This window comes from Passer domesticus, chromosome 9 (assembly GCF_036417665.1).
Source record: "Passer domesticus isolate bPasDom1 chromosome 9, bPasDom1.hap1, whole genome shotgun sequence".
Classification (NCBI taxonomy): Eukaryota; Metazoa; Chordata; class Aves; order Passeriformes; family Passeridae; genus Passer; species Passer domesticus.
The window spans coordinates 38351981-38379298 of record NC_087482.1 but is presented as its reverse complement, the minus strand read 5'-3'; the positions used below and the strand labels follow the sequence as shown (position 1 = coordinate 38379298).

The following is a 27318-nucleotide window of genomic DNA, read 5'->3' as shown; positions in this document are numbered from 1 at the left end:
GATTGCCTTAAGGGACATCAGCTAAAGTATCTGAAAACCTCACTCTGCAGCACTTATAGGGAGCTGCATGCAGGTATGGAGGTTCATAAGGGTGTTTCCATCTGGAACTTTGCAATAAAGTGGAGAAGGGAGTGGGAGGGAGGAGAGCAGGTTTGTGTCTCTGCAGAGCAGAAACCACAGTCATAAACACAGAATATTTCACCTCTGCAAACATCTTTCATACCACTTGTACAGCTGATTTTTGTGTTGATCTCACACCTACAAGACATTCAGGTCTTCCTTTGCTACTTGTGTGTTGGAGCATTTGTTTTCCCCAGAAGTGACCCTGTACTGGGCATGAACATCCTTGGCTACTTTCAGTAGTATCAACGTAGGAAGAAAATATCAGTGGCTTTTACAAGTAACTCATGTCATACAGGAGACCATTTTTAGACCTAACTCCTCAAGAATGTGTGCATTTCTGTGCCTCTCCACAAAGGCTGGCTGCTGCTGACACCGGCACAGGCAGATCTGCTCCCAGCTGCTTTCCTGGAGGTGATGGGCTAATGGAAGTGATGGGAGTGGGCAGAAAGCCATGCCAGCTCCTGCTGCACACAGCCCTGGAGGGATTTTGTGCTGCCTGTGATGGGGTTTGGCCCTTACAGAGGGCAGAGGAGAGGGGGGAGATGCCTTCCCTCCCATCTCCTCCATGAGCACCTGTTAAGGAGCTAAGCATACGCTGTTCTGGATTTGCAAATCATTATAATGACAGACTGTGACAATAAAAAGAGCCATGAAAATAGATCATGTAAAGAAGTCCTGGATTAAAAATCCCCTGGTACACTGGGACATGATAAAACTCCACTAAGTCAATAATCTGTGCATTAAGAACTCCTCTGGTTATGTAAAGGAACTAAAACAGTCTGTTTTTCTCAGTGAGCCAGAGGAAGCGGTAGCTTGGGTATGTAATAGGATGATAAAGAGTGCTTGCTTTTCAGTAGCCCTTACAGTCTAACTTGATTTACAGATCAGATCTCTGCTGCTGACAGCAGAAAGACTGTAATGATGCCAATGACCGTGTCTAAGAGAGTCTCAGTTGTGTCTTTATTCCAAGTCCTCAGAAAGGAAATAATAAAAACAGATAATCACATTAAAGTAATGGTTTCAGATGACACTCACACAAAATAAGGTTATTCAGCTAAGCTGCTAGTTTGTCTTCTTCATTCCCGTGTTCTTGAATATTGCAGGAGTTCTGGATGAGAGTATGAATTTATGTACCGTGCATCACGGAGCAATTCAGCAGAGCTGGGAACAATGCGCATTAATGACAATAATGGTATTAGAACAGCATCTACAGAGGCAATCATGACACAGGGCCTGCTGTCCTTATCCAAGAGAGCTTATTATGCAAGTGAAAAACAGGAAGGAGACCTACTTTCTGATTCCCTCCTCCTTTATAGCTTTCATTGTCTCGGGTGCTTTGTAAGCTATGTGTTTACCGTCTCTGCTTGAGTTTTATTTTGTATTAAAAGGAGTGCTTTGTACGGATAGTTTCATGTTGAAGATGTACTCCACATCTGTTTTACATTCTCTCAGCTCTTAAGTATGACTTTCTCAAAACTGACGCCCCTGGCAGGTGAAGAAAAATGCTGCTTTGGGAGCATTTTGTCCTGACACACACCCTCTCTGTGAACCTTCTCATTGACACCCAGCTTTTTGTGTTAAAGCAGGTATGAAATAAGTTGTCAAAATTAAGTAGCTAAAGAATAGTGGCTTAAAATAATTTCTTTTCATGTTGAGCTACCTCTTAGTCTCTGCTTAAATGCTACACAGCGTCTTTGATATTTCCACCCCACCTTTCTCTCTACTGCAGCTGAGTGAGGGCTGATTCCCTGCTTAGCTGCGCTCGTGGTTTTAATCCCCAGAGACATAAACTACAGAAGAGACTATTGCTCTATCCCTTTTCCTTCTGAAGTACCTCTGTCAGCCCCCACTTGCCTTTCCCTTGTTTACCCTTTCAGTGTCCTTATCATCCAGCTATTAATGTTTGTAAGGGTCTCCTGACACACAGAGGGGTGTGTGTGCACCTGGGCTTCTCTGGTGGATGCTGCAGAACTCCTTTGGGAGTTAACAGGGCTGCTTTCAGTAGTCCTGCTGAACAGCAAAGGAATTTACCTTTACAAAACCAGTAATCAACTCTCTTACTTGGAAAGTCATTTCTCTACTACATCCATTTCAACAGTGTTTGGCCAATGCAGTAGAGATACACATCCATTATCATGGACTTTGCCATTTTAAGCATTCAGAGGAAGTGATGAAAATACACTGGGACATTTATCACATCAAAAATGTGATATTGCAGGGCAGAGATGATACAGTTTTTCTCTCTGTCATGCAAGTGTGATGAACAGCTCTTTCACAAGGGAGACAGAAGATTCTCTCGCCTTTTGGACTGTTCCTAAAGATGCTGATGCTTTAACAGAGGGCTAAGCCATACCTGCAAGGGGTGTAGTAATTTAGGCTCATCCTACTCTCATGGAATAGTTCTCTGGAACAGCATAGCCTATCCTGTTGCTTTAGATGCAATTTCAGTAACTAACTATGCAAAATATGCCATGAGCACTTAAACTTCCAGTTTAAGGCAAACCCAGTTCTCCATTGACTTTAATTGGAGCAGTTTTCTGAATGCCCTAACAGAGCCAGGTGGAAAACCAATCCTAGAAATTAATGAGAATCAGGTGGTTTAGTCCATTTAAAAACTTTGAAAATCCCAGCACACATTACAATATTCTTTGAGGAATATGCTTAGTGTAAGATAGCCTGAATTATCCAAATTCAGTTTTCCAAAACTCCCTGTTATTCATGTTTCTCATTATCCATAAATTACATTCAAAATTACCTTAATTACCTGAAACCTTGGTTATCCAGACATATTTGCTGTCCCCTGTGATGCTCTGGTAATTGATCTTGTACTGCCTTGTTTCAGCTGATGGTTCACTGGTTACGGAGTGAAGGCACCATTGGTCTGCCACGTGCTACTACAGGTTTGTCTTTCTCTGTGCTGCTCAGCATAAAGTGGTGCAGAGCTACAAAGAGAACATGGAAAGCTCTTAATCATCTGCATTGATGGGTATTTGGAGAAAGTAGAGCTGTTATCAACTTCTCCAGGTGTAACAGGACCTTCCTTGACTTAACTCTGGAGAAAACAGAAGAGGATGAAATGAAACTTCCCAAGCAGCAAAGTACTTCAACAGTGCCAATAAAGATCTGGCTTTTCACAGTTCCAGATCCTCTGGTTTACTCTGGTCAAACCAATTTGCCTTCAAAATTAGGTGAGAGAAAACCCAGGGATATTCACCAATTTTTAATCTGATTAATTTACTACTGTCACCTACCATAGATGCCCAAAACACAAAAAATATTGTACTTTCAAGTGCCATAGACAAAAATGTCAATAATGCTTATGGTTTGCACAGAACCTTAATTCCCACATTCTCTGGAATCTTTCTACCAGGTAAAATTTTGTTTCCAGGAAAACTTATCGTCTGGTATATGGCATCCAATAAATTTCAAGAAAGTAAATTTGTCATAACTAATATTTAGTAATTAGTTATTCCCTCATTATAGCTCCTGAATCATGACCTAGAATATAGCTTCATAATGATCACATTCATTTTTGAATATAATGGTTCTGCAGCCTTAATTAAGATCAAACGCTGAAACATTTTCTCACAATATTCTCAGGTGGAGGGCTTGAATCACGAGCTCACTTTCTCTGTTTGAAATGAGGCATTGCAATAACATGTTACAATGGCATGTTGCAATTCCAGCAGGGTTATTTTGGTAAATTGAATTTTTCTGGTGTTGCAGGTCATTTGGATAAGACTTGTAGCTGCTGAGCAGCTTTGCATGAACAAATCAGTTACTATGACAAATGCCATCTCTCCAATATTTAGGCCAAAACCCTTTTTTTTGACTGTTGCACCCCAAATGTTGTTTTTGGCGTGGCTCTTTATTTCAGTGATCTTGTACATTTACAGTTGCTATAGGGGCATTGATAGCTTAATGTAATTGTGACCAGTTTTGTCATCCATTCAGAAAAAAGATATATCAACTGGAACAATAAAGATGTTCCAGTTAGCTGGAATGGGTTCCTGTACAGCAGGATTTCTTTACAGGATCTCAGAGCATCACAGCAGTTAGATGGCATCCTTCTATATTGGGACTTGTGCATTTCTGTGTTGGTCACTGGTTATTTTTTTGCTTTTTTTGGTCTTTCCAAGATCAGAAGCTCAGTGTGACTCTAAGAATGTGGTCATGATTCCTGTTACAAATGTAAGTTTAGATCTTGAGTAAATTTCCTCCAAATGAGACTTGGATCAGAGGTGGTTTCTGAGCCACAAACTCCCACAGCTGCTCTCACAGTGGTTCCACTTAGGTACCTGCTACTGCCCGAGGCTGTCCCCGAGGCCAGGAGCCAGCAGGAAAGGACAAATCCTGCAGTAAAATACCACTCGCTATGAGGAACTGAGCTTTTGGTTGACCTACTTGACATACCCTAAAGGCATTTAAAGGGAATATCAAATGTATGAAAGACTTGTTTAAATGAAAAGTGAGCAGTTCTGAATCTCACATTTCCCCACTGTGGCCCTGTGTCTTGTGGAGTCACTGTACTTTGTGTAGCAGGACTTTGTACTTTGCTGTGCTATCTAGCAAGATTCAGACTATAAGCCTTATCTATATTTAAATTAATAAGACATATCTATATTTAAATTAGATGTATTGACTTTTAAAAATAAACTAATGTTCATTTCTGGGAACTATTGTATGTTTCACTGACATGAAAAGTTATTTTAAGTCCTTTCAGTGGGGTGAGAAGATCAAGTAGAATAAAAACTCCTCTGTATAAAAGCTGCAATGTGGTCTTCAAAGAGTGTACTTGTCATAGTGTGGAGAGATCCATGTCAAAGATTTGCAGTGATTGCTCTTTGTTCTAGTGGAACCACCAGTTCTCTGATATATTGCATAAATCTGATCTTCTGCAGTAGTGTAAACATGTACTTAGCTGCCTTATCAAGATCAAATTATTTAGATAATTTGTCTTATCTTAATGGCTTTTTTTTTATTAGTGCTAATATGTGGCAGAGCAATATATTAAAAAAAAAGTTGTATGTGAATTTAATAGTCTGCAGCAATTTTTAAGTTTTTATTGTAACTTGACTGCATTTGCATTGGTTCTTAATCATCTTTATTGTCCAGAGCTATGATTTTTCCCAAACTAGCAAACTCTGTGATGTACTACTATTTCCCATAGTGTACCAAGGAACTCCTCTAACATATATTTAAATACAGTTCTACATGTAAAATCCATTAAAGAGTTCTCCTTCACGTTTTCCTATTATGAGATACTTACTCTTAATCCAAACACCTCTACAGATTTCCTCCCTGAAGTCAGTCACTCCATCTTACTGAATAAGGCTTGTTCTGGGCTGGGGGAAATGTCAGGGTTTGCACTGCTACAGGTTTATGGATGTCCTAATTCTGTGGGTTTACTGGAACTGAATGGGTGCCTTGACATATTGTTGTAATGAAGCAAAATATGCATTTGATTAATTTTTAAAGCCTTTTTTGATGCCCTCTGTGTGTATGTGTGTGTGCTACTTCAGTGTTCTCTTCCTTCTTAACTCCTCCTACAGGCAGCATCTGTGAAACCATTATTGTTTTCCTCACACAGAGAAATTGCTCCCATAGCCTTCAAAATTTGAAGAATCGTTCAAGGGCAGAAAAAAAGATAAATGACTGGCAGTTGTTTTTCAGTTATATTAATTTTATTAGTCATGCATTCTCCTGTGTTTTTTCAGAGCTCTGGGACTTCTTTCTCTGAGCAATTAGAGCTTTTGAACAAAGAAAACTTCTGCTTAGATGCAATGATGAATTTAATACCCCTACCCACACTCCTCAGCTGAATCTGGGGACATTGTGGTGAGTTTTAATACCTGAAGCTTTGTCTCTGTGATTCTCTCTGCTTGGGGCTCTTGATGCAAATTCATGTAAAACAGTGTAAGAAAAGAATAATCCCTCCCGCTGCCCCCCACGGCGCATTATTTCTGCATTCCCTCAGCTTATGGCTGTGCAGAAGGGTTCTTTCATACAGATGCATGAAATAGTTGGAAATAATAATTCATTACAGTTTTCTGCAGCTGCTTCTTCTGGCCCCTGGGCTCCCAGCACCCACCCCAAGGCTGTGTCCTCCCTGCTCAGTGAGGGCTGGGCTGGCCCCTGAGCAGCTCCTGGTGGACATCTCCCATGTCCATCAAGTTCTTCCTGCTGCTACCAAGAGATGGTGGCAGTATCTAATTTAAATTAATTTAGGCATTAATCCTAAAATGAGCACAGCCCCCATTTCCAAGGCAGGAGGAAGTCCCTGTTGGGGGCTGCTGAGTGGCTGGGGTGGTTTCAGCCTGAGGGAGGGCAGAGGCTGCTGTGCTTTAAGTCACTTACCTAAGCTTATGAAATGCATGCAGGAATATTAAGTCTCTATAATTTGGGACAGTTTTTTAATGAAAACTGATTAGTCAAAACCAAAACATTAATAAAAAAGTAGTTTTTGAGGTGTTTCCCAAAATTAAATCATTAAGGAAAATTTTGGCTATTAACTAAAGCACTTTTTATGGAAAAAATCTAGAATGCTAAAAAAAGATGTTTAAGACTTTTTAAACTTTTGGAGATTTTATTTTAAACTCTTGGAGATTTTATTTTGGAGATTTTGACATTTAGTCATTAAAGTATGTCTCAGGTTATTTTTATGGGGGGTTTTGGTTGCTGATGTTTGCTGTTGTTCTGGTTTGCTGCTGTTTTTTAAGATGTTGACTCTTGCACTCCCTCTTGTGAGAGGGAAGACTGTTTAATGAAATGGGAAATGTTTCTATTCTAATGTGAGCTATGAATTCCTGACTGTGTGAAAATAAATAATTCTCCTAAGTTAAAAAATTTTATAACAAATGATATAGAAAGCTAACAATATTGGTGAAACCCAGGAGCTTCATAAAGTGGCAATTACCCTTTCACTTTTAGATATTTTCCCTTTTTCCTCTTGTATTTTGTTCTTTTAAAGCCTCACATATTAAGAAAACCTGTCAATTTTAATGTTTTTAAGTGGTTCTTCAAAAAGACAAAGAGAAAAAAAAGAACTTTATTCCTATTGTTAGAGTGTCAGTACCTGGAGAGCCTTTAATTTTTTCCTTTTTAAAGCTTTGAATTGTTCTGTTTGAAGTTCAAATTCAGGAATAAAACAAGAGTCAAAACTGAAAGTATGTTTCTATATAGCAAATTAATGGACTTAACCAGGAAAAAGCTGTGTTCAGCTCTAAAGCTTGTCACATAAAAGGAATTTTAACCTCTTTGGGATTTCTTTTTTTTGGTTTTCTTTCTTTTTTGACCCCCCAAAGGCCATTTTTTCAACATTTCAGAACTACAGAATGTGTGTACCTTGATAGTTATGTGTGAAAATTTATAATAGGCACTTTGTGAGGTTGAGTGGAGTCCCATTGAAGCGAACAGAGAGCTTCGCCTAGGCCTTAAATACACAATTACAATAATTTAATCTTCTAAGTCAAAATCCATATAAAGCAAATAAAAATTACTGCTGAGCCTTTGAATTTCAGCCTTCACTCTGTGCGTATTAGTGGAAGGAAAATTACATTTGAAGTGGTCACCATGCAGATGTTGGCCAGGAGTTTTGATTTTCTTGTAGAATCTGAGTAGTCAGGCGGGATTGGTCTCTTTCTTCAGGCAGCAACTGGCAGAACAAGAGGTCACAGTCTCAAGCTGTGTCAAGGGAAATACAGGTTGGATATTAGGAAAAAGTTTTTCATGGAAAGAGTGATAAAATATTGGAATGGCCTTCCAAGGGGGGTGGTGGAGTCAACATCTCTGGATGTGTTTAAAAAAAGCCTGGATGTGGCACTGGGTGCCAGTGTTTAGTTGAGGTGTCAGGGGACAGGTTGGACTGGATGATCTTGAAGGTCTCTTCCAACCTTGTGATTCTGTGATTCTCTCTCTGATCAGCCCAAAGCCAGTGTGCAGTTAGCATGTGCTCACTTTTCAGTCACGCCCCAAATCCCCAGGGTGAGCAGCACATCCTTCAATTCACAAATCCAAGGGGGATTTTTCCAACACAGATTGATTTTTTGTGTATGCATATTTAGGTGTTAGGGAGAGAAGTAAGGCTGTTGAGAGACTTCTGCAAGATTTAGAGAGAGAAACAGTTGTTACAGATTATAATAAGGTGTAAATGTTCTTCACTCCCTAAAATGGGGAAGCTGACATATTAAATTGCATGTGCTCTACTGATGTGGACTGACTCAGAGAACTTGAAGGAAATAACAGCTGTGCACATCAACGCTTAAAAATGGAAACTTCATCACTCAGTAGCAGTTCAGAATGAATGAAGAAATCAAAAAAAATATTAATTACAGTGCTTAGAGAGAGGAAAGATAAAGTTCAAACTTTCTGAAGGCAGAATGCTGTGAGCAGTGCTGCAGCATGTCTGTGCTGGGTGGCAGCCCCTCGTCCTGCTGAGCCACTCTGTTAAGGGCAGACACAGGACACTGCAGCCATTTCAGATACCCCAAGATGACTCAGGGTTCCCACATGACTGGCAGTTATGATGTAGGAAATATGGGAGACTCCTGCCCTTCTGGAGTGGCAGCTGGATGCCCTGAGGCATCTCAGATGGCAGTGGATGCTTCAGTCTAAGGAGTAATTGCACATAAACATAAGTACAGACTCACTTTCTCTCACACTTTTAATACATAGTCACCTGAAGTGGCTGCACAGCAGTGTTTGCAGTGGGTTATTGTAGAAAGTAATGAACAGTTTATCTAATTTTAAACTTAGTAATAATTCTGAGGTGACTAGAAAAGGTGTACAGCTTAAAATCAAACCAGGTATAAAATGAAAAACTATCCTAGCATCAAAAATTTTAGTTAAAAACTATGATTTAAAGTTGCAGTGGATGGTTGTTTTCCTAATGACCTCAAATTCATGAATTCATTCTAACTTTTTCCTTTTAATATATTCATAGTTAAATATAACTTGAATGTTGTCCTAATTACATTCTCATGTTAATTTAGCTCCGATTCAGAATTTCTATCATTATTCTTTGTAGAATTATTTTGAAATGATGGAAGGTTCAGAAAAGATGCTCCATTCTGTGATTGTTCCTTTGAATTATTTATCAAATTTGAAGACAGAAATATAGCTAAAATCCAGTTTGAGTTGTAAATGAGTTTTGGCAATGTAAGGAGGAAGTGCAAGTCCTTTCTGCAGAGTGCCACGGGTGCAGCACTAGGGACTGCAGGAGCACTGCTGGCCCCACAGGGGCAGAGAGGTTCATGGTTAACAAGAAACCTCCACTGCTCCAGCTGGCAAGTGCTCTCTAAGCTCATAAGGCAGATGATGTGTGGAAGAGGAGAGGCAAAGAGAGATACAGAGAACTTGCAAAATGACAATGCAGATTAGTGACAAAATGAAGAGAAAACCTGTCCTGTCTTGGTCAGAAGCAGCCCTCGCTCCCTCTGTGGTGTGCCATGGAAACAAAAGCTTTCCCAAGAACTGTTTGACTCCTGTTTTCCACAACCCATTGCAGTGGCAAACAGTAGAGTGCTAACATCAGGTTGTAGAAACCAGCATTAATTCAGAAATTGTGGCTGTGGCCCTGAGCTAGGTAGAGAACAAACAATTGCTGCTGAGGCATGTGCGAGTCTGAGAGGGTGAGACGCTGCTGGGGAAAACTCAAAAGGAGAAAAGGAAACTTCTCTTAATGTAAGCAGCAGTTTTGCTAGAGGTAAGCGAGGGGAAATTCTTCATTGATAAATGGTTCATTGAGCCATGATAATAAAGCAGTGCTGCAGAAGAAGGATAATTATCTACTTAAGTATCAGATGCCCTAAGGGTACAAGCTTCCCTTCTCTCCTTTGGAAAAATGAACTCGGATTAAAGAAATGTCCTTTTTCCTGTTCTAGTGTTGACATGGATTTCCTTTTTATGAGTAAAATTAATTGGTTTTTCTATTCCTTTATTCCTGGTATGGAAATCAGGTCTGCCAATCAACTGTGCAGCTCTTCCCTTGGGCCCAAAGTTTAGCCAATAGCATTGTTTATAGATGTGCTCTGTACAACGCACTGGGAAGGCAGAAATGAATTACAAGGGGTTTACTATGCCTGGTAACTTACCAAGGGACACAGCATTGCAGAACTAAAACCCCACAAAACTGGGAGTTTTGTCTCCACCCAGGATTGTTTTGTTTACAAGTACCTGCTTTCTAAATATATTTTTCTCCTTTCTTAAATGTTAATAACATAAGCTGTAACAAGTGAAAAGAAGAAAATAGTGGTGGCATAGCTGATTCTGTACAAAAAACCCCTGAGAGACAGATTTTCAAAGCAGATTAGCACCCACAGCTGGGACCAGTCTTCTCCTGCTCTCTTGGGAGCTGCTACAGGTAGAGCTTGCTCAATTCTGCTCCCGCTATGGCAAATATCCATTACAGACTTGTCTGTTCTCATCTGGATTCAGACAAATGATCAAAACCTGCCACTACATCTTTACTTTGAGAAAATGTCTGGTTTTCTGTCCTATCAGAATGATAAGTGTGATTCTTATAATATAACCTTGCTGTATGTAAACATGTTGTCTCTGTGCCTATGGAAATAATTGATCTTTCACGTGTATTAATCTCTCCTTATTTCAAATGTCTCACATGGTTCTTGCCAATCGGGTTGATGTAACCTTTTTGTGAACCTGTTAACTGCACAGCAGTTCCTAGTTACCTTTCCTGGATTATAGAGAATATTCCAGAACACCTGCAGGCTTCAAGATGCAGTAAAAATAAAGATGACTGTAATACAATGGCATGGAACTTAATTTTCTTCAAATAGTCCTTTGAATACTTATTTTAATACTGGAAAAAATAATTTTCATAGCCTTTGGTCATGAAAGTTCAAGTGGTGTTAAAGGTTATTTTAAGGTCTTCATTCTGCAAATTCTATTCTGTAAGTCAGCAAAGAATCCTGTCTGCAGGGAATTGAAATGAGAATCAAGTACTTGCTTGTTGGATCTACACAACTGAGGCTCTGCTAAGAATTCCGGACCATATTAATAATGTTGCATAATTGACTTTCAAGTGAGGAATCATAGCAGTTATTAATTACTGTGAACACAGCAGATCAGATGACTGTAAGCAGCATCTGTGTACTTCCATTATTTACTTTATAGCTTCATTTCACTGACTCTCAAATCACAGTCACCAAGGTAGAATTAAATCAAAGTATATTTACAGGATTGTGAACACCGTGCTTTAAAGGAAATAGACTTAATTATCTTAATGTATTTTTAAAAACACATTATAGTTACAACAGGTGAGCTTTCCTTGTGAATTGTAAATAATGTGTAGAAATAAGTGATCTGCTGTGATCATCATAGTGCCAGCTTGTCATACTTAGGTGCCTAAAATTAGAGGTGTGAGATCAAGATTTTCAAAAATGTATACCACATATGGGGAAAAGCATTGTAAACTGCTGTCTCAGACAACACATCCAAAGCCCTCTTAAATTTCTTTGGCTTTCCCCCATTTTTAATCACAAAAGAAAATGTCTCTGACTTTTGCAGGAGATAAATACCAGCATTTTTCCATTGAGATGGTAAATTTGGGTCTGTGAAAAAATTGCTTTCCCTTAAAGGTCTCAGTATAGCACAAGAGCTTCACTAATTTTGCCCTTATCTGAGGGCTTTGAGGAAAAGAATTCTGAACACAGCATCATATAATTCCCTGTAATAAACCCTATGTTTCTGATGCTCTTGTTGTACCACCAGAGAGGAAGAACTTAGGCGATTCAAGGGGGATCAGAACCAGGTTCCAGGCTGGGGATTGAGGCTGTTCTGGACCACTCAGATTTGTGTTTGTGCCTTGACACTGCCACCCCCAGATGTCCTTGTTTGTCCCCTGCGGCCGGTGGAGCGTTTCCGTGACCTGTGTCCCGAGGAAGTGGCTGATTTGTTTTGTACAGCTCAAAGGGTCGGGAACGTGGTGGAGAAACATTTCTGCGGCACTTCGCTCACCTTTTCCATCCAGGTTGGTAAACCAGTCAGCTAAGAAAGGTTTAATGGTTTGTTTTATCAAGCTTTCAGCCTTTTCCCCTTGTCCAATCACAAAAGAACATTGAAACTTCAAGGGGTAATAAATGCAAAATAACAGTAATAACAGACAAGAAGCCAAATAACTGCATTGCAGTCTTCCAGATTTGCCATTGAGAAATCTAAAGAGAAAACCAGTGGGAAAGTGTGGTTAATTAACAAATTAAAAGCCTTGGATAAAGCCAGCAAACACTCTCAAATGGTGTGCTTGTTTGTGAGTATTTCAGGAAACATTCTTCCTTCAAAGTGTTTGCAGGGTTGACCTCTAGAGAAGGCAGCCACAGCCCCTGTTCCACACACAACCCACTGCACACACTTGAGATAGGTGATCTCTCCTCACAGATATTTATATGCAGGCAGAGAGCTGTAGCCATGTAAATACATTATAAATTCTGACCTTTCAGTTGTTTGTGCTGGGTGTTGTTATACCAAAAATGAACTCTGTTTAAAGCAAACCAGGAGACTAAGCCCATTCATTAGAATCAGAATTTAAGCAAGCATAGTTTGATTAAATTCTTATTTCCACGTGTGATTTTATGTTCACAAGGATCAGAAATTTATTGCTAGCTATTGAAAAATATAATCTGAAAAAATGAAAAATAGAAACTGTTGTATTTGTGATGTGAGATAGTTTCCCTCTTTGCTAGGTTCTGATATGGAAAGGAGCTCTGTACAAAAAACTAGTGTTGAATGGTCCTCAGGAAAAATATGCTAATTTAACAGACAGAGTAATTGATGTAAATGACTATTGAGTAAGATTTCTGAATTCCTGTGTGATCCTCCTTAGATCCTCTAACCTGAGAGTTTTCCCTTTGCTTTCAGGATGGCCCTGAAGCTGGACAAACAGTGAAGGTGAGTGCTTATTATGCAGAATACAAATTAAGACACAATTATAGGAACTAATAAAAGATCAAAGCTCATCATTTGCAGTGCATTGCTGTATTGTTACTTCATCCTTGAGATCAAAAAATCCCAAGTGTACAATAGCAGTAAATACTTTTTATTGAAATTGCTTAGGATAATGTTTACACGTTTTCTTCCTGAACAAAAATTTTCAATCAAGAAAATATCTTTTCTAAGCTGCTGGGTGTATTTATGCAAGGAAAACCTCATGAAAAAGGCATCTGGTTTAGTTTTTTGTTTGTTTTATGGAGAAAATATTGCCCTTCCATTCAGGATCTCTTTGCTTTTCTGTTTATTGCCTAATGAGTTGTAGCTAATTGTAGGAACAGTTAAACTGAACCACATTATGAAAATATACCTTTTGTCTATGATTTCTCTCAGTGTATTCATATCACATTCTTGTTACTGAAGTTCAAATGTAATGGGCCCAGTGAAGCTAAAAACCAGATTTTAAGTGCACTTCCAAAAAAGAAGGTGGGAGGGTGGAAGGGAAGGGAAGGATTTATGATTATATTCTCCACTTGAGTAATAACACAGATAACATCCAAGATGTCTCTCCAGCCATGTTTCACTGCCTCATAATGCAAATGCAATTGCATGTGTAGTTAGATGATATGCCTCAACATTAGATAAAGACCATTTTTTATGTTTGGAATCAGAGGAAAGTCAAATATGGCTATGGGTTAGCACTTTGTAAAATCAAATTAGATGTCTCAGAGAACCTGTTTGAGTTGATTAAGATAACTGTAACAACCAAATGATGGTGGATAGGAACATTTTACTTTTTTTTCAATTCGCTGAATTGACCTTATTTTTCCTTCTGCCTTTTACTGGCTGTTTTGAATATTTAACAGAGAGATAATAGGGAGAGGGAAGAAGAAATTAGAATATCACCAAGCTTGGGATGTGATGAAGGAATGTAACACATTTTATTTCTGTACTGTGATAAAACAGAGTCCTTGACTCATGACTTTGAGTGCATTGGGTGGGTTTCACTGGCAGTGTCTGTTGATAGGTAAAATAATAAGTTTAACTATTTTTGGAGTAAATTTTGTTATTATCACCAATATGATTTACGAAGAAAATCTGAGGATTTATTTTAATAACTTGAACAAGTATTTTTCTCTCTATTAAGAAAAGGTATATAGGAATGGTTATATGTGAGGAGAATTATTTTTATGAGTGAGCAAAGGAAGATGTAAAAATTCCCATCTACTGTGATTGTGAATAGTAACAAATGCTTATGTAGGCCTTAAAAAGGCAGGAAGTTCTGTATTGCTTTGGGTTTGTACTGGAAACAAAGAGCATTAAGTGTTTATTGCAAAATGGCAGCCACCCTTCATGCCTCCTTCTCACACTTTTAATAAACACTGGGATGAAAATGACCTGTTCTTACAACTGTGAACCCCTAGACTTTGCAATCATGAGTGTGTATTCATAAATCAGAGGTTATCAGTTTACATTTCTCTACTTTTCTGCATCACAGGGCAACACTGTAATTTATCATCATGGCTTTGGGATGTTTATCATCCAAAAATGCCAACAACTATTTCCTTCAGAGAATTTAGAGCTTTCAAAACTTCAATCAGGAAAGAAATTACTGTGATCGAGATCTTCTTTTAAGTGAACAATAGGGTGGATACATAAATAGCTGCTTTCAATTAAACTTTTCTGAATCACAAAGCTTGAAACAACACCTGTGTGACCTACAAATAATTTATTAACCTTAAATTCAATGTGTCATGTTTCTGGATGTGGATTTATTTGAGGTTTTTTTTCATGTATGAGAATCCACAATAATCCAGCCTCCTCTGAGAGAGCTTTTAATTAAAATTTCTGGAACAGACCAAACATTAGAAAAACATTCTAAAAGTAAAAATAGCAAAATAGCAAAATATCACAAATATTCAAGGGAGTTTGTGGAGACTGTGTAAGTAGGGTAGGCAAGTGTATCTCAGGAGCTAATTAGGTGTAGCTGATTTTGCTTTGAATGGGGTTACATAGCAGATGGTTTCAAGAGTATTTTTTGTAATTCTGTATACCTGTGCAAATATATAAATAAATACTGTATGTACTGTGGAGGAACAGAAATACAGGAAGCAGGAAGAAGAGTACTGACTTTTCAATTGCTCAGTACAAAATTTTACTACAAAATGGGAAGAGCTATCAGCCTAGCTGAAGACAAAACCTGAGAAATTCAGTCTGAAAAAGATTAAGGAATTCTCCTTCTTTGTCCACAAGAAGAAATGATAATCCATGTACAAGAAAAATCTAGAACCTAAAAATGAGTCTCAGGTCTTTCTTAGCAATGGAGATGCTGAAAATTATATGTGCAAAGTATGCAACAGTTTGGAAGGAGATGACCCTTTCCATGTGATTTTGGCTAGAAATCAGTGATAAGATTGTCTGCCAGTGTTACATGTCCCTTTTGGTGGTGTGAAAGCTGCTGGTTTGTGCATCTTGTGTTAAAGCCTAGTGAGAAGCTGTTCATGATCTAATTGTAGTTTCTTTATTGTTGTACTCTGTTCCTCCTCTGCATCTAAGGTAGCAGAGCCTGCAGGACAATGTTCTAGGGCAGCTCATGGCCCTGGCAAATTCCCCTTTACTGTGTGTTTTCACTGGATGGGTCTTTGGAAGTAATTATACCTCAGTTCACCATTATTAAGTATAGATGGGTCTTTTCCCACCCTTTAGCAGCTGGAAATATACACATGGTAAGGGATTCTGAACCATGTCCCCCGTCTCAGACAGCAAAATAATGCAATATATTCCTTCATATCATTTTTCATATCTTTCCACCTATTGTACCTATTTCTGTCACCTGTTTATGAGAGAAACAATTGTCCTTCTCCAAAGATGATCACAGAATTTATTGTGAGAGGTTCTTGAACCACTCACAACAGAGAGCTTGAGTATCTCTGGCACCTGAACAGTGTGTCATCAAGCGAAACCATCTTTTAGCATTCAAGACATTTTGAATACTTATTTCTTATTATTTGAGAAAAGGAGGAAATTGTGTTTAGGTCCTCCCTTAAAGACTATTAATCTCTGCAATTTTGAGCTCTCTTTTTATTGGAGAACACAAAGCCCATGGTGTCCTTGTGCCAGAAATGGAGGGTGGGTTTCATGCTGGTTCTGTTTGAGAATGCCTTAAATATCCAGGCAATTTCATGGATCAGGGAAATCAGCTCTGCATCTTAATGCAGGGCTCTTATTGCTATGTCAAGTGAGCGACGTTTCAAGATTTCCCTGGTATGTTTTATAGCCTTCTTTTCATCATCAAGTCAGCAAATGCTCTGGCTGCCTGGGTGGATGTATAGCTTAGTGTAGAATAAGCTCTCAGGTTTACCTTTTACGTGAGATTCAATCACAAGAAACTCCATGGATTCTGTACTCTGTAAAGGCTAAACAAATCAAGCTGGCAGGAGCATGAAGCAACTAATTTATCTGTAGAGACAAGATAATATTGCACAGCAAGTGTCCATTGCACAAACACGTATGAACACATCCTCTATTTTGCAGCAGTGTTGAAGTCTCCAGCAGCTCAGCACCTCCTCTGTTATCCATGAGAAAGGGAGGGCCTGTTTGCCAGTTACAGGTCCCCCTAAATAAATGAGAAAGCAAAGCTGATGGTGGCAGTGTGGGTATGTGTGCAGAAACTTATTTTATATGTCACACATTCCACTGGTTATTTTATACTGGGAAGACTTTCTCATTATTATTTTTGATGTACATATTTTTCTTTTCCAGATGTTTCTTAATGCTGTGTTAAATCAATCCACCTGGCTTGCATTCCACAGAAATCTTAACCTGAGCTGTGGAGCCCAGGGCTCATTTAAGCACACAGCAGCCTACTCTTTCAACCTCTGTCTATTTATGTCTTGACCCGAAGTACTGGTCTGGAGGGTTGAGTCTTTAAATTTAATCAGATCACATTGCAGACTAATTGCATCGGAAGGATTAAATTCACTAACCGCAGTGCTTTTGATGCCTCAGCCTTCTTTCCCTGCAGACCAGCAGAAGTGAGCCCTGGTTTAGTGAAGTACTAGAAACCCTCTTTTGCTCTCTTAGAAGAACAAAAAAAAACCTGGTGTTTGAGAAATGTGAAGATTTTTCTTACCTTTAAACAAATCTAAAAACTCAGATACAAAAAGACATGGAAGAGACAAATTTTTGAAAACCACATTGTGCTGAAACATGTGAACAAATCGTCTCCTGTGCTTTACCCTTAAGAATGATAATTCTCTTGGAAGCTTGTGAGACATCCAAAAATGATTTGAGGAAGTGCAGCAGTGTCTTTGAATTGCTCTGAGAACCACACTAATAGTATTTGGTTGGAGACTATGTAATATTGTGGACAGGTAATTGGTACAGCAAATTCAGTAGTCTCAGGGCTGCTTCGTCTGTTTTGAGCTCAAAATTTTCTTTCTATTTCAGTACTATGTTTAGTTTGGGGTGGTTTGGGGTTAGTGATGTATATTTTCAAAGCTAGGGTTATACTGCCCCTTACAGAGACAGAGAAGCAGCAGGATCATCCAGATCATTTCTCCCCTCTTCCTTGAAGTCTTTTGCCAGCTCTATGTTTTCTACTCACTCTAAGTAATAATTCCTGTCCTTTCCTTCAGGGATTTTTTTCAAAATCTGTCTTGTGTTGGTCTAAATTTCCTTTCAGTCCTTTGTGTTTTCTCTGATGCAAATTAAGTTCTAATAAGTCTTTGCTTTGTGAGCTACTTACTTCTGTTCATAACATGTAACATTTAGTTTTTGACTGAACAATAAGCTTTCCAGAAAAAAACATCATATTGTTATTTTGTTTGCCATGCTTATATATTTAAGAGGCACTGGTAAATCTGTAAGCCCTTCCCTAAAACAAATAATAATATACAGGGCCTCGAATGAAAACAGTTCTTCTGCCCCCACAATTTGTACAGATCAGTTCCTGTACTTCAAATATGGGACAGCTGACGGAAATAAGAGGTGTCTGTGTCCAGTATATACCCAGGGAAAGTTTTAGAGATTGTTTTGAAGACTGAAGAAGATGAAAGAAAAGTGGGAAGATGGAAACAGCCTCGTGATTGATGGACATAACACCATCCTAGCTGTGAATAACAAAGGCCCCAAGGCACTGATAAATTGAAATGATGACCTGGATAATGAAGTCTGATCTAGAAATACTGGGTTGTGAAGTTCCCTGAAGGAATGGGGACTGAAATTTTTGAAAGATTCTCTTTAGCAGTGAATTATGATAGTTCTGCATCTAGATTATTTTGAATTTCTAGTAGTGAATGTCATGACATGCTGTACCTCTGACTTGTAAAGAAATATAATCCTCTGTCTCTGTACAAACATGGAATAGTCTGTATCGACTATAAATATAAAAAACCTAACCAAACAAACAAACAAAAAAAAATCACCCAGCAAAGCATTGTTAAAAATAGGCCAGTATAAATGAGGATAGTAAATGAAATTTCCAGAGATTTAAGTTGAAGAGTGGTGATGAAAAGGAACATTTTACTATTCTGTGCTAGCAGTTCTACCCTTCTCTCCTGCCATATGGATTTCTTAGATGAATGTTCTCTTTAGGTAGTTTAATTCCAAAAATATCCCCAGAGCTAGTCACAGATATTGACACTGTCTAAATTAAACCATAATAAGCAAGTAAGTGGGTTCAAATGCTTGTTTAAATTGCTTTGACGTGCAGATATTAAAAGTCCTGCAGCTCTGCTGGCCACCTCCAGCTCCCTCCTGGCTGGGCACTTTCCAGTTCAGCCCCGGAGCTGCCACTGGGGTTTTCCTCTTTTTCCTCTCCCAAAGTCTGGTGGGTGGGAGCTGGACCATGGAATGTGTGGTCCTGTGAGGCAGGAGGGGAGTGAGCACTCCCGGGAGTGTCCCTGGCAGGGTGATGTCCCTGCCCCAGTCCCAGCAGCCCCATCCTGGCTGAGCAGAGCCCGGGGAGCCGGGGCTGGGCCAGCAGCTGCTCCAAGGGAACCGAGCTGCCGCCTTGGGTGACCTGAATAATTCCCACAGGAAAGGGTTAAACACTGCCAGGACTCTGCATTCTGCCCCTATGCAGCTCCAGGACAGCTGCTTTGACAAAAGATTTTTAAATATCCTTTTTTTTTTTTTCTGGCATATGTTCAGATATTTGCAGTTTTCATGACAGAAGAATCTTGAACAAATCAGTCTTTTTTTTTTTTCCTTCAACAAACAGAGTTACATTTCAAAATGAAAAAGTATTTCTAGCGAAAAGGTAGAAAAATTTTCTTCTGGAAATGCTATAACTGAGTATTTGACAACAAAAACCTTTTCTTTGTGAAAACAAAACCTCCTTTGGAAATGCTGTGTTATTGAATTGGCATGTTTTGACCAAAAAAAAAATAATAGAGGGAGGGGTGTTGAGAAATCCATGACATGCTGCTCTTTATTTGCCCCACGATGACTGAGATTAGGATCAAAAATCCTCTGTTTTAATTAGAAAGTATCTTTCACTTCTTTGTTCCCATGTTACAGCAATATGTTTTGCATTTAAAGCATTCTCTGTCTCAGAGTATGTACAATCAATCAAATGCCACTCTTGAGTACAGGTCCTACAAATCCTGTATTGTACTTGAAATGTAAAACCTTTTGAAATCCCATGCATCAGGTCGAAAATCATTAATAGCACAGTCAAGGTGTCTGATTAATTTTTGTGTGGTTAGTGTATGAATTTCCTTTCAAGCTCCATCTCATCCATAATACTTCTCTTTGTCAGTCTCGTATCTTATAAAATTCTTCATCTAAGAGGGAATGCTTGGTTTTGTTTTGTTTCTTTTTTTTTCCAATTTTGTTGCAAAACATTGTTTTCAACTAAAATGTATCTCACCAAGAAATGTGCCAAATTATTCCCGTTTAATTCAGATGTGTCACTTGATATTTTTCTGTGTTTTTAATAGGTGAAAATTATTTATTAAGCAAGTGTTGCAAAGCTAGATTTCAGTTAAATAAGTTTCTGACTAACTCTTTCTCTAAATTAATATAATACTTTAAAATGAAAAATGATGTGTCTGTGCCCTGATCTCATGTGATTGTGCACATTTGTCTTTACATTTTTACCTACCAGGTATTGTTTTTCCCAAGATCCAAAGAAATTTATTCCTAAACCGACCACATATTAGAAGGGATGTCAAAAGACTTCTCTGCCTCATGCCAATGTGTGCCTTCCACAAGCAGGCATTAAACCACACTTAAGCTGTTCCTGGTTGGGTTTATTGGGTGTTCTTGCCCAAGGGCATTTTCAGTTGAGTGCTCTGTGTTGACTTTGGTGCCCCAGCTGTCTGGCAGGGTGCTGTGACAGGGCAGAGTCACGATTCTTTGTGCATGGGGGTGACCCAGTTTTGAGCCCTGGATGCCTTATCAGTGCAATAAGAAAGAAAAACTTGGCTCCATATTTTTATCCCTGAAAGTCACCTCCTCTTCTGAAAAGGAAAGAAGTGTGTAGTTAAAACTGCCCCTGCAAATTTCCAAAGAGTCTGCACAGCTTGGAGGAGTTTGCTTGTTAAAAATGTCAACAAAGAAAGAGTGTATGTAACATTTTTGCATGTAATATCATGGGAATGCAAGCCATTCCTAGCCCTGTGTTCCTGTACCACATAAAAGAGTGGGTGGTTACACTGCCCTGTAATCTGTGGAAGCACATGTGAAATACAGGGATATCTGACCTAGTCCATTTTAGTCTGTTCTGGCAATACCATGTTAGCCCATGCAGGACTTTGTTTCTTAGAGAAAAGCCTCTGCTTGAAGTGATTTAGAAATGGAAAACTAAGGTTAAAATAATAGAATAAAACTTGCTCGGCAAGCTCCAGACAGGATGACAGGGTGAAAAGTAGGTAATATTTTTACTGGTTTAAAAAAAAAGCCAACAATTCAGGATACTGCAGTGTGTTTCAGTTCATGCTTACACTGGCCAAGCCAAGAGCTTCCTGCAGAACAGCAAAACCCTTCTCTCAAGCCTCATTTGCCCCATCTCTCCTCAAAGCTGCTTGGGTGCCCTCTGGGAAGACCACTCATATTCTGGGTCTCTGCTCACTCCGTAAAGCCAAGCTGTCCTTTGAAAGAATTTGAAATATGCCCTTAAAATCCAGTCTCAGGGAGCTTTATCCTCAGCTGGTGTGCTCACGTTTTGCATTGACCTTTCCCTTGCCTGCAGGGATGGGGTAAAACCCTGCACTTCTGCAGTGCTGCTCAGCTGGGGACTCCCCAGGGCAGAGTCTCAGCCAGGGTGGGTTTTGGAGCTCTGGACTCCCCCCTGCCTGCCTGGTTTGCAGTTTCAGTGACAGAGAAATCCTCTGTTCTTTGCACTGTGCTGCTTTTCCAGGCAGGTGAGGTGCAGCACTCCCTGCAGGGAGAAACACCCAAACCTTCTCTTCTGCAGAAATCTGTCTCTGGGTTGATTGTGCACACACACACACACCAAATGTTAGGAAAAGTGCCTTTAAAAAGAGAAAGGAACAGTCACAAAACACAGCCTGATTCTTCTGTAAATGTAGGCAGTTACCTGCTAAAATCAGGTTAAGGTGTTTGGCCTCTTCTCAGCTTTGGATCACATAAAAGAAATCAGCACCTATGGCAGAAGCTCAGCGCAGCTGCCTGGCTTTTTCTGGAGAGAAATTCCTGGTAGATAACTTGTCAGTTCAGGAGTAGGATTTTTAAAATAAATGACTCTGTGTCTGAATCAGGTGCTGTTGCTCAGGATTTTCTTTCAATACATAACCACTATTCAGTCCCTTGTTTTTGAAGGAAAGGAAAATTATCATTAAAACTTCTGCATAGCAAGTTCTGTAAATTAAAAGCATCTCTGGGTATTTTAGTAATGATGCCACAATTGACATAAATTGGGGGAAAAAACAAAATTAATCTATCAACAATTACACTGTTTCCTTAACTGAGATTACAGACAGAAAATGTGAGGAGACTTATACTTTTTGTGAGATACCACCTTCATTGCTACCATAAAATCTTCATTTCACGTCATCTGCCTGGCATCAGTGATCCAAATTCTCTCTGTGAGAGGCTGAAAGAAAATAAACTAGAAAGAAAATAAGCTAGACCAGATGGAAAGTGCTCATGTGAATGATTGTCTTGATCTTATTTGTAAAGATGTTAAATCTCTAATGATGAATAATTCCTCTGATTTCATGAATGTTGAATTTCTCCGATTTCAATTATAATTTTTAGTATTTGAAGTAAAGATAATGCCCGGAGGCAACACCTTTTTTTTTTTTTTAATGGATCTGTGAATGATTACTAATTCTCCATTGAGAAGGTACAGAAAAGGTAATATCACTGTGCTATCTCCTCACCTGGCCTTCCAGCACCTCAGGTGGAGGGGATTTATCTTTAGGGAGTGGTCAGTCTGCCCAGACTGAGGAGTGAATCAGTTCACACTGCATTTAATCAATCCTTTTTTCCCTGCAAATAAGTCATGCCTGTGATCAACAAAAGCCATTCTTTCAATTGTGCCTTTTCATGAGGCCACCCTGAGTTAAATTCAGAATTATGATCCAGCAGAATATGAATTTATAACCTGTCTTCGATTGTCTGAGCCTGATGTAAGTAGCACAACCTTGGTGTCTGGGGCAAGATTTTTCTTTGGTATAAATTGTTCAACTCACTTGTGAAAACATGTGAAATAAATCAATGGGACTTTTTCTATTCCTTTGCAAACATTTTGAACCTACAATTGTAATATTTTGATTTCATATAGTGTATAATTTAAGCATACAGTTATTAGTGATGTGTATAAATCTAATAATTCTGAATAAAAAATAGCATTTTGGGAAAATAACCTATGAGGCATAATTCAATATAACATTTTTTATTTTTTCTTTAAATATGTTTCACTTCACCTGGAGAAGTTCAGTTATAATAACTATAAAGTTAAAAAAATTAAAAAGGAAAATACCAGTATTTATTATGTTCTAATAAACTCCCCTCAGTGCATATCCATTTAGTATCTTTCATTAACATTAATGAGAATTGTGCATGGATCCTGGGGAGAACAGGCCCCGTAGTTTTGTTTCTCATCTTTGTTTTCAGTACTAAATCTTGTCCTGCAGTCAGTTCCATAGGGCAGACAGGCATTCCCACTGCTCAGTTGTTTCCTCTGCTTAATACAAACAGTTGGAGCACCTCCTTTAGCATAGTGAAGGTAAAAAGTTCATAAATTTAAAAAAAAAAAAAAAACAAACAGTACAACAACTAACAGAATTTGTGGCCACATATAAAAACAAGGGATATGCAAATTAATGAATTAATAGATTGCTATTGATTACCAGTAAGGCCTAATTAAATAATAAATTTTCCCACACACAATTACTTGTTTCATGTTATTAAATGATCAAATCCATAACTAGTTTGGAAGCTCAGCCTCCCAGAATTAAATGAGGTGCTCAAGAGGGCAAAGTTGTGTTTTGGAGCAACCAAGAGAGAGGCAGGGTCTAGTTACATAGATTTATGATTTAATTTTCTGTGTAATCTAATTTAATGTAACTATTGAGTTTCTAAAAAAAATGAACTTTGGTTAGATTTTGTTGATGAACATAAATACAAAACACAGGGTAGTTTATTCATTATCTGTTGCATATTAAGAGAAGTGGCTCATGGGTATTTCTGTACATTAAGGGGCTTTTTTCCCCTCATTTCCTCTGCTTTTAGCTGTCCTGCACAGCAGTCACTCATCCTTCAGAGCCCATCCAGGTGCAGCACATTCCAAAGGTACAAAATCAGGAGGATTCAAAACTCATTTCTGTGGGAACCTTAATTCATTTTGTATAACTAACAGCTTCATCACTTCTCATTTCTGGATAGGCATCAATATTTCACAGCATTAACTACGTGTAAGTCCAGGGAAGCGCTGCGTTGGAGAGCAAGCAAATAAAGCTCTCCAGTTTGACATGCTTTCACTTAATTGGGAGCTTTAAGAGCAGATCATGGGAGCAGGAAATGAGTCTTTCAGCTAATTCCCTTCTGCATAAAAGATGCTTGGTGCCAAAGCAGAGCTGTCCTGGTGAGCAAACTCCTGGGGTGAGATTCCTCAGCCCGGGGCTCAGGGGGTGCATCCCAGGCTGGCTCCGTAATTTACAGCACATTTCAGGGCACACCCTGCATCTCATTCATCGGCTTTAGAGATGTTTGCCCTCTTCTCAGCTTTGGATCACATAAAAGAAATCAACATCTATGGGTGCAGTTCAGCACAGCTGCGTGGCTTTTTCTGGAGAGAAATTCCTGGTAGATAATTTGTCAGTTTGGGATTAGGATTTTTAAAATAAATGATTCTGTGTCTGACTCAGGTGCTGCTGCTCAGGATTTTCTTTCAATACATATCCACTGTTCAGTTCCTTGCTTTTGAAGGAAAGAAAAAAAATTGCTGGGGTTTGCTGGGCTTGTCTGGCAGCAGACAGGGTAGAGAGACAAGATCTTGTTCTGCTCTAGGACTGTGCACATCTGCATTGCCCCGGTGTGGTTTAATCACCACTGTGCTGGGAATGTGCTGTCCTGGGCTGGCTCCCAAAGCTGGGCTCAGGGAAGGGCTTAGCAGAGCCCAAAGGTTTGGGCAGAGCCCTGTTCCAGCTGGGCTTTATTTGTGTGATGCCCTGGAGACTTTGGCTGGCTGTGCCCATCCTGGCCTGAGGCCAAGCTGCTGCCCCTGTGCTTCAGGGGCAGGGCCCTGGCTCTGCTCTTGGTGATGGTCCTGGAGAGAGGAGGGATTGCTTAGGGATGCAGGGATTCACTCCAAACTCCTCAGCAGGGGGATTTGGGGCCCTTTGAGTGAGCTGTGTATGGGAAAAACCAACATTGTCCTTCCTTGAGAGCTGGAAGGGTTTGCTTTGCTTCTTCAGTACATAAAATGTGTGGACCCATTTTTAAAACCCCTCTTCCTTGTCTTTCCATTTTCTTATGATTAGCATATGCAATTTCTATATGACTCTTTCTATTTGTTGAACACCTGGATACAGGACCAAAAAGGTAGTAGCCTACCTGGGTGACTCTATAATTAGCAGCAGATTGCAATGAATGACATCCTGTTCCTTAATGGTCAGGGCTGTGTTTTGCTGATGTTGGGTTGACTTGACCTCAGGAGGTCTGGGCTGGCAAGCAGATGTCAGCTCTGTTCAGCAGAATATCTTCTGGTCACTCCAGTAAAACAGGGAATATCTGTGCAGAAGTGAAAGGCAGAATATTTGCAGTAGCTCTTGAGTGAAACATGCAAACAAATTTCAGAAAGCAGGCAACGACAGGTTGCAAACCCTATTGGGAAATGATAAATTGCTGTTAAATGTTGTAATTATCCCATGACATTCAGGACTGAAACTTAAATAAATTCTGCTGAAAACTTAAAAAATAATGGAGAGCAGTAATATGGCTTAATAAATTAGCCACAGAGTAAGAAAAAAAATAAAGCACAACAGAAAATTAATATTTATCTTTTACCAGTATGTAACAGACTTTGTTAAAAAATTGTCAGAAAGTGAAGAAGAGTTTGTTAGACAAATTATAATTTTAATTGCAGACGTAATTGATTATACACAGCATGCTCATTAGGTTAAGGGAGAATATGAGGCAACTCTCAAGGTCATTACAGTAATAGATATTGTAGGCATGTAATTTGCGATAAGCTGGTTCCTGAACATCTAATTGCTCATTCATGGCAGTGTGTCTGGCACTTTTACTCCCCAAACACCTCTTTGTCCAATTTATTTAACACCCCTTAATATTCCAGGGTCAAATTTACTACAGGAGGCATCAAGCAGTGAATTTGCAGCCTCCAAATTATTACAGCACCTCACCCTTTTTGTGCCTCAAAGACAGAGCACACATTACTAAAAGTTAGTGGTCTGGCACTAAGCAGGGTACATACAAATAGAAATACTCACCCACAGAGACCAGCTAGGATTTCTCATGGAAAACAGCTGTTCCCTGCCCTCCCCCATGGCAGTCAGACATTGCAGTAGGATGCCAAAAGAAATGTTCTTTTTTATAATATGCACTAATTAATAAGAACTTTGTATTGTTCCCTGAAAGAACACACACTAACAGCGCTTTGTTAACTCTTTTGTTATTTTGTTTCACTGCTTTGACACAAAGTCATCAATATTAGATGTCTCCTTGGATGAACATTAGTTGGAATGTCACTCCTAAGTTCTTACAAGCAGACAAAATAGAAAGAAGCACTTACAAATATATCCACTTACAATGTTCACCAACTATAAGTGACAACCGTTCCTCACTTTGATATAATGCTTTACATTCTTTGAGAGAAACTGATTGTTGACATGCAAATAGTTGAATCCAGACTACAGCACCAGGATAGGACTGGAAATTTAAGACAGACATCCTGAGGTGCGGGATGACTAATTTTCCACCTCCTCTCTCCCATCATTCCATTCTTAACATGGGATGAGGCAATCCCAATGAATTAACCAGTGCCATCAGGCTATGTAGCATTGCACAGGGTGGCTGACATAAAACAACCAAATTCATTCCCCTTGGACTAAGAAGTAAGGAGAAAAAGCAACTTTTGATTCAAATATCTTTGGCTGCATTACAGGAACCAAGGACTCGGAGTTTTAGTTAGGATTTGCTTTTTTGTTTTTTTTAATAAATAAACATCGAGGCTCTCAGAGCAGCATAAATTTCCTTTATAATTATTACCTTATTTGCACGATATTATCTTCACTTAACACGACATAGTCCATAATTATCTGTTGTTTAATGCTGAAGAGCGCATTAGATACAGCTATAGATATTTATTCATGCACCAAATGAATCCCAGTATGATTTTATAGCTATTCTTTGTTAATATTATTTTTAAGATTCTGAAGTTTGAAGTCCCTCAGGAAAAGGATTCTATCTAGAAGCATCATTTTCCATGACTGGTTCTGCTCTTGGTACTATGGTTTTGCTCTTTAAATAATTGTCCATAATGATATATATTTGCTAAACCTCTCCTTTGCAATATAGAAATTACTCTGTTGACTGACTGTCTGATTGATAGTGCAAAGAATAATCCCCATGTTCACCAATATATATCAATCCCTATAACTACCTTGTAGATTGACCTGCCCAAAAAAATTGTTATGCAAACACACTGCCATCTGTTGTGTAGTTATTCCTCAGTAATAGAACATAAACTGGGGTATGTCAAAGTAATTTAGTAACTCCACAAATGTAAAATGAGACTTGGTAAATATAGTGTGTTACACT

At 38.9% G+C, this 27318-nt stretch overlaps 1 protein-coding gene and 1 long non-coding RNA gene across 5 annotated transcripts in view; both read left to right on the top strand.

The window, feature by feature from the left end:
• FHIT (fragile histidine triad diadenosine triphosphatase) overlaps nucleotides 1–27318 on the top strand; it is a 517045-nt gene that overhangs the window by 369649 nt on the left and 120078 nt on the right. For all 4 annotated transcript variants that reach the window (XM_064432894.1, XM_064432897.1, XM_064432896.1 and 1 more), the window contains 2 exons: nucleotides 11967–12112; nucleotides 12997–13026. In XM_064432894.1, coding sequence (XP_064288964.1) covers nucleotides 11967–12112; nucleotides 12997–13026 — 176 coding nt within the window. The remainder of the gene's footprint in view (nucleotides 1–11966; nucleotides 12113–12996; nucleotides 13027–27318) is intronic.
• LOC135308124 (uncharacterized) lies at nucleotides 22492–24393 on the top strand. The gene is made up of 3 exons (XR_010368656.1): nucleotides 22492–22664; nucleotides 23770–23829; nucleotides 23923–24393. It is a non-coding gene; the product is annotated as an uncharacterized LOC135308124 (long non-coding RNA).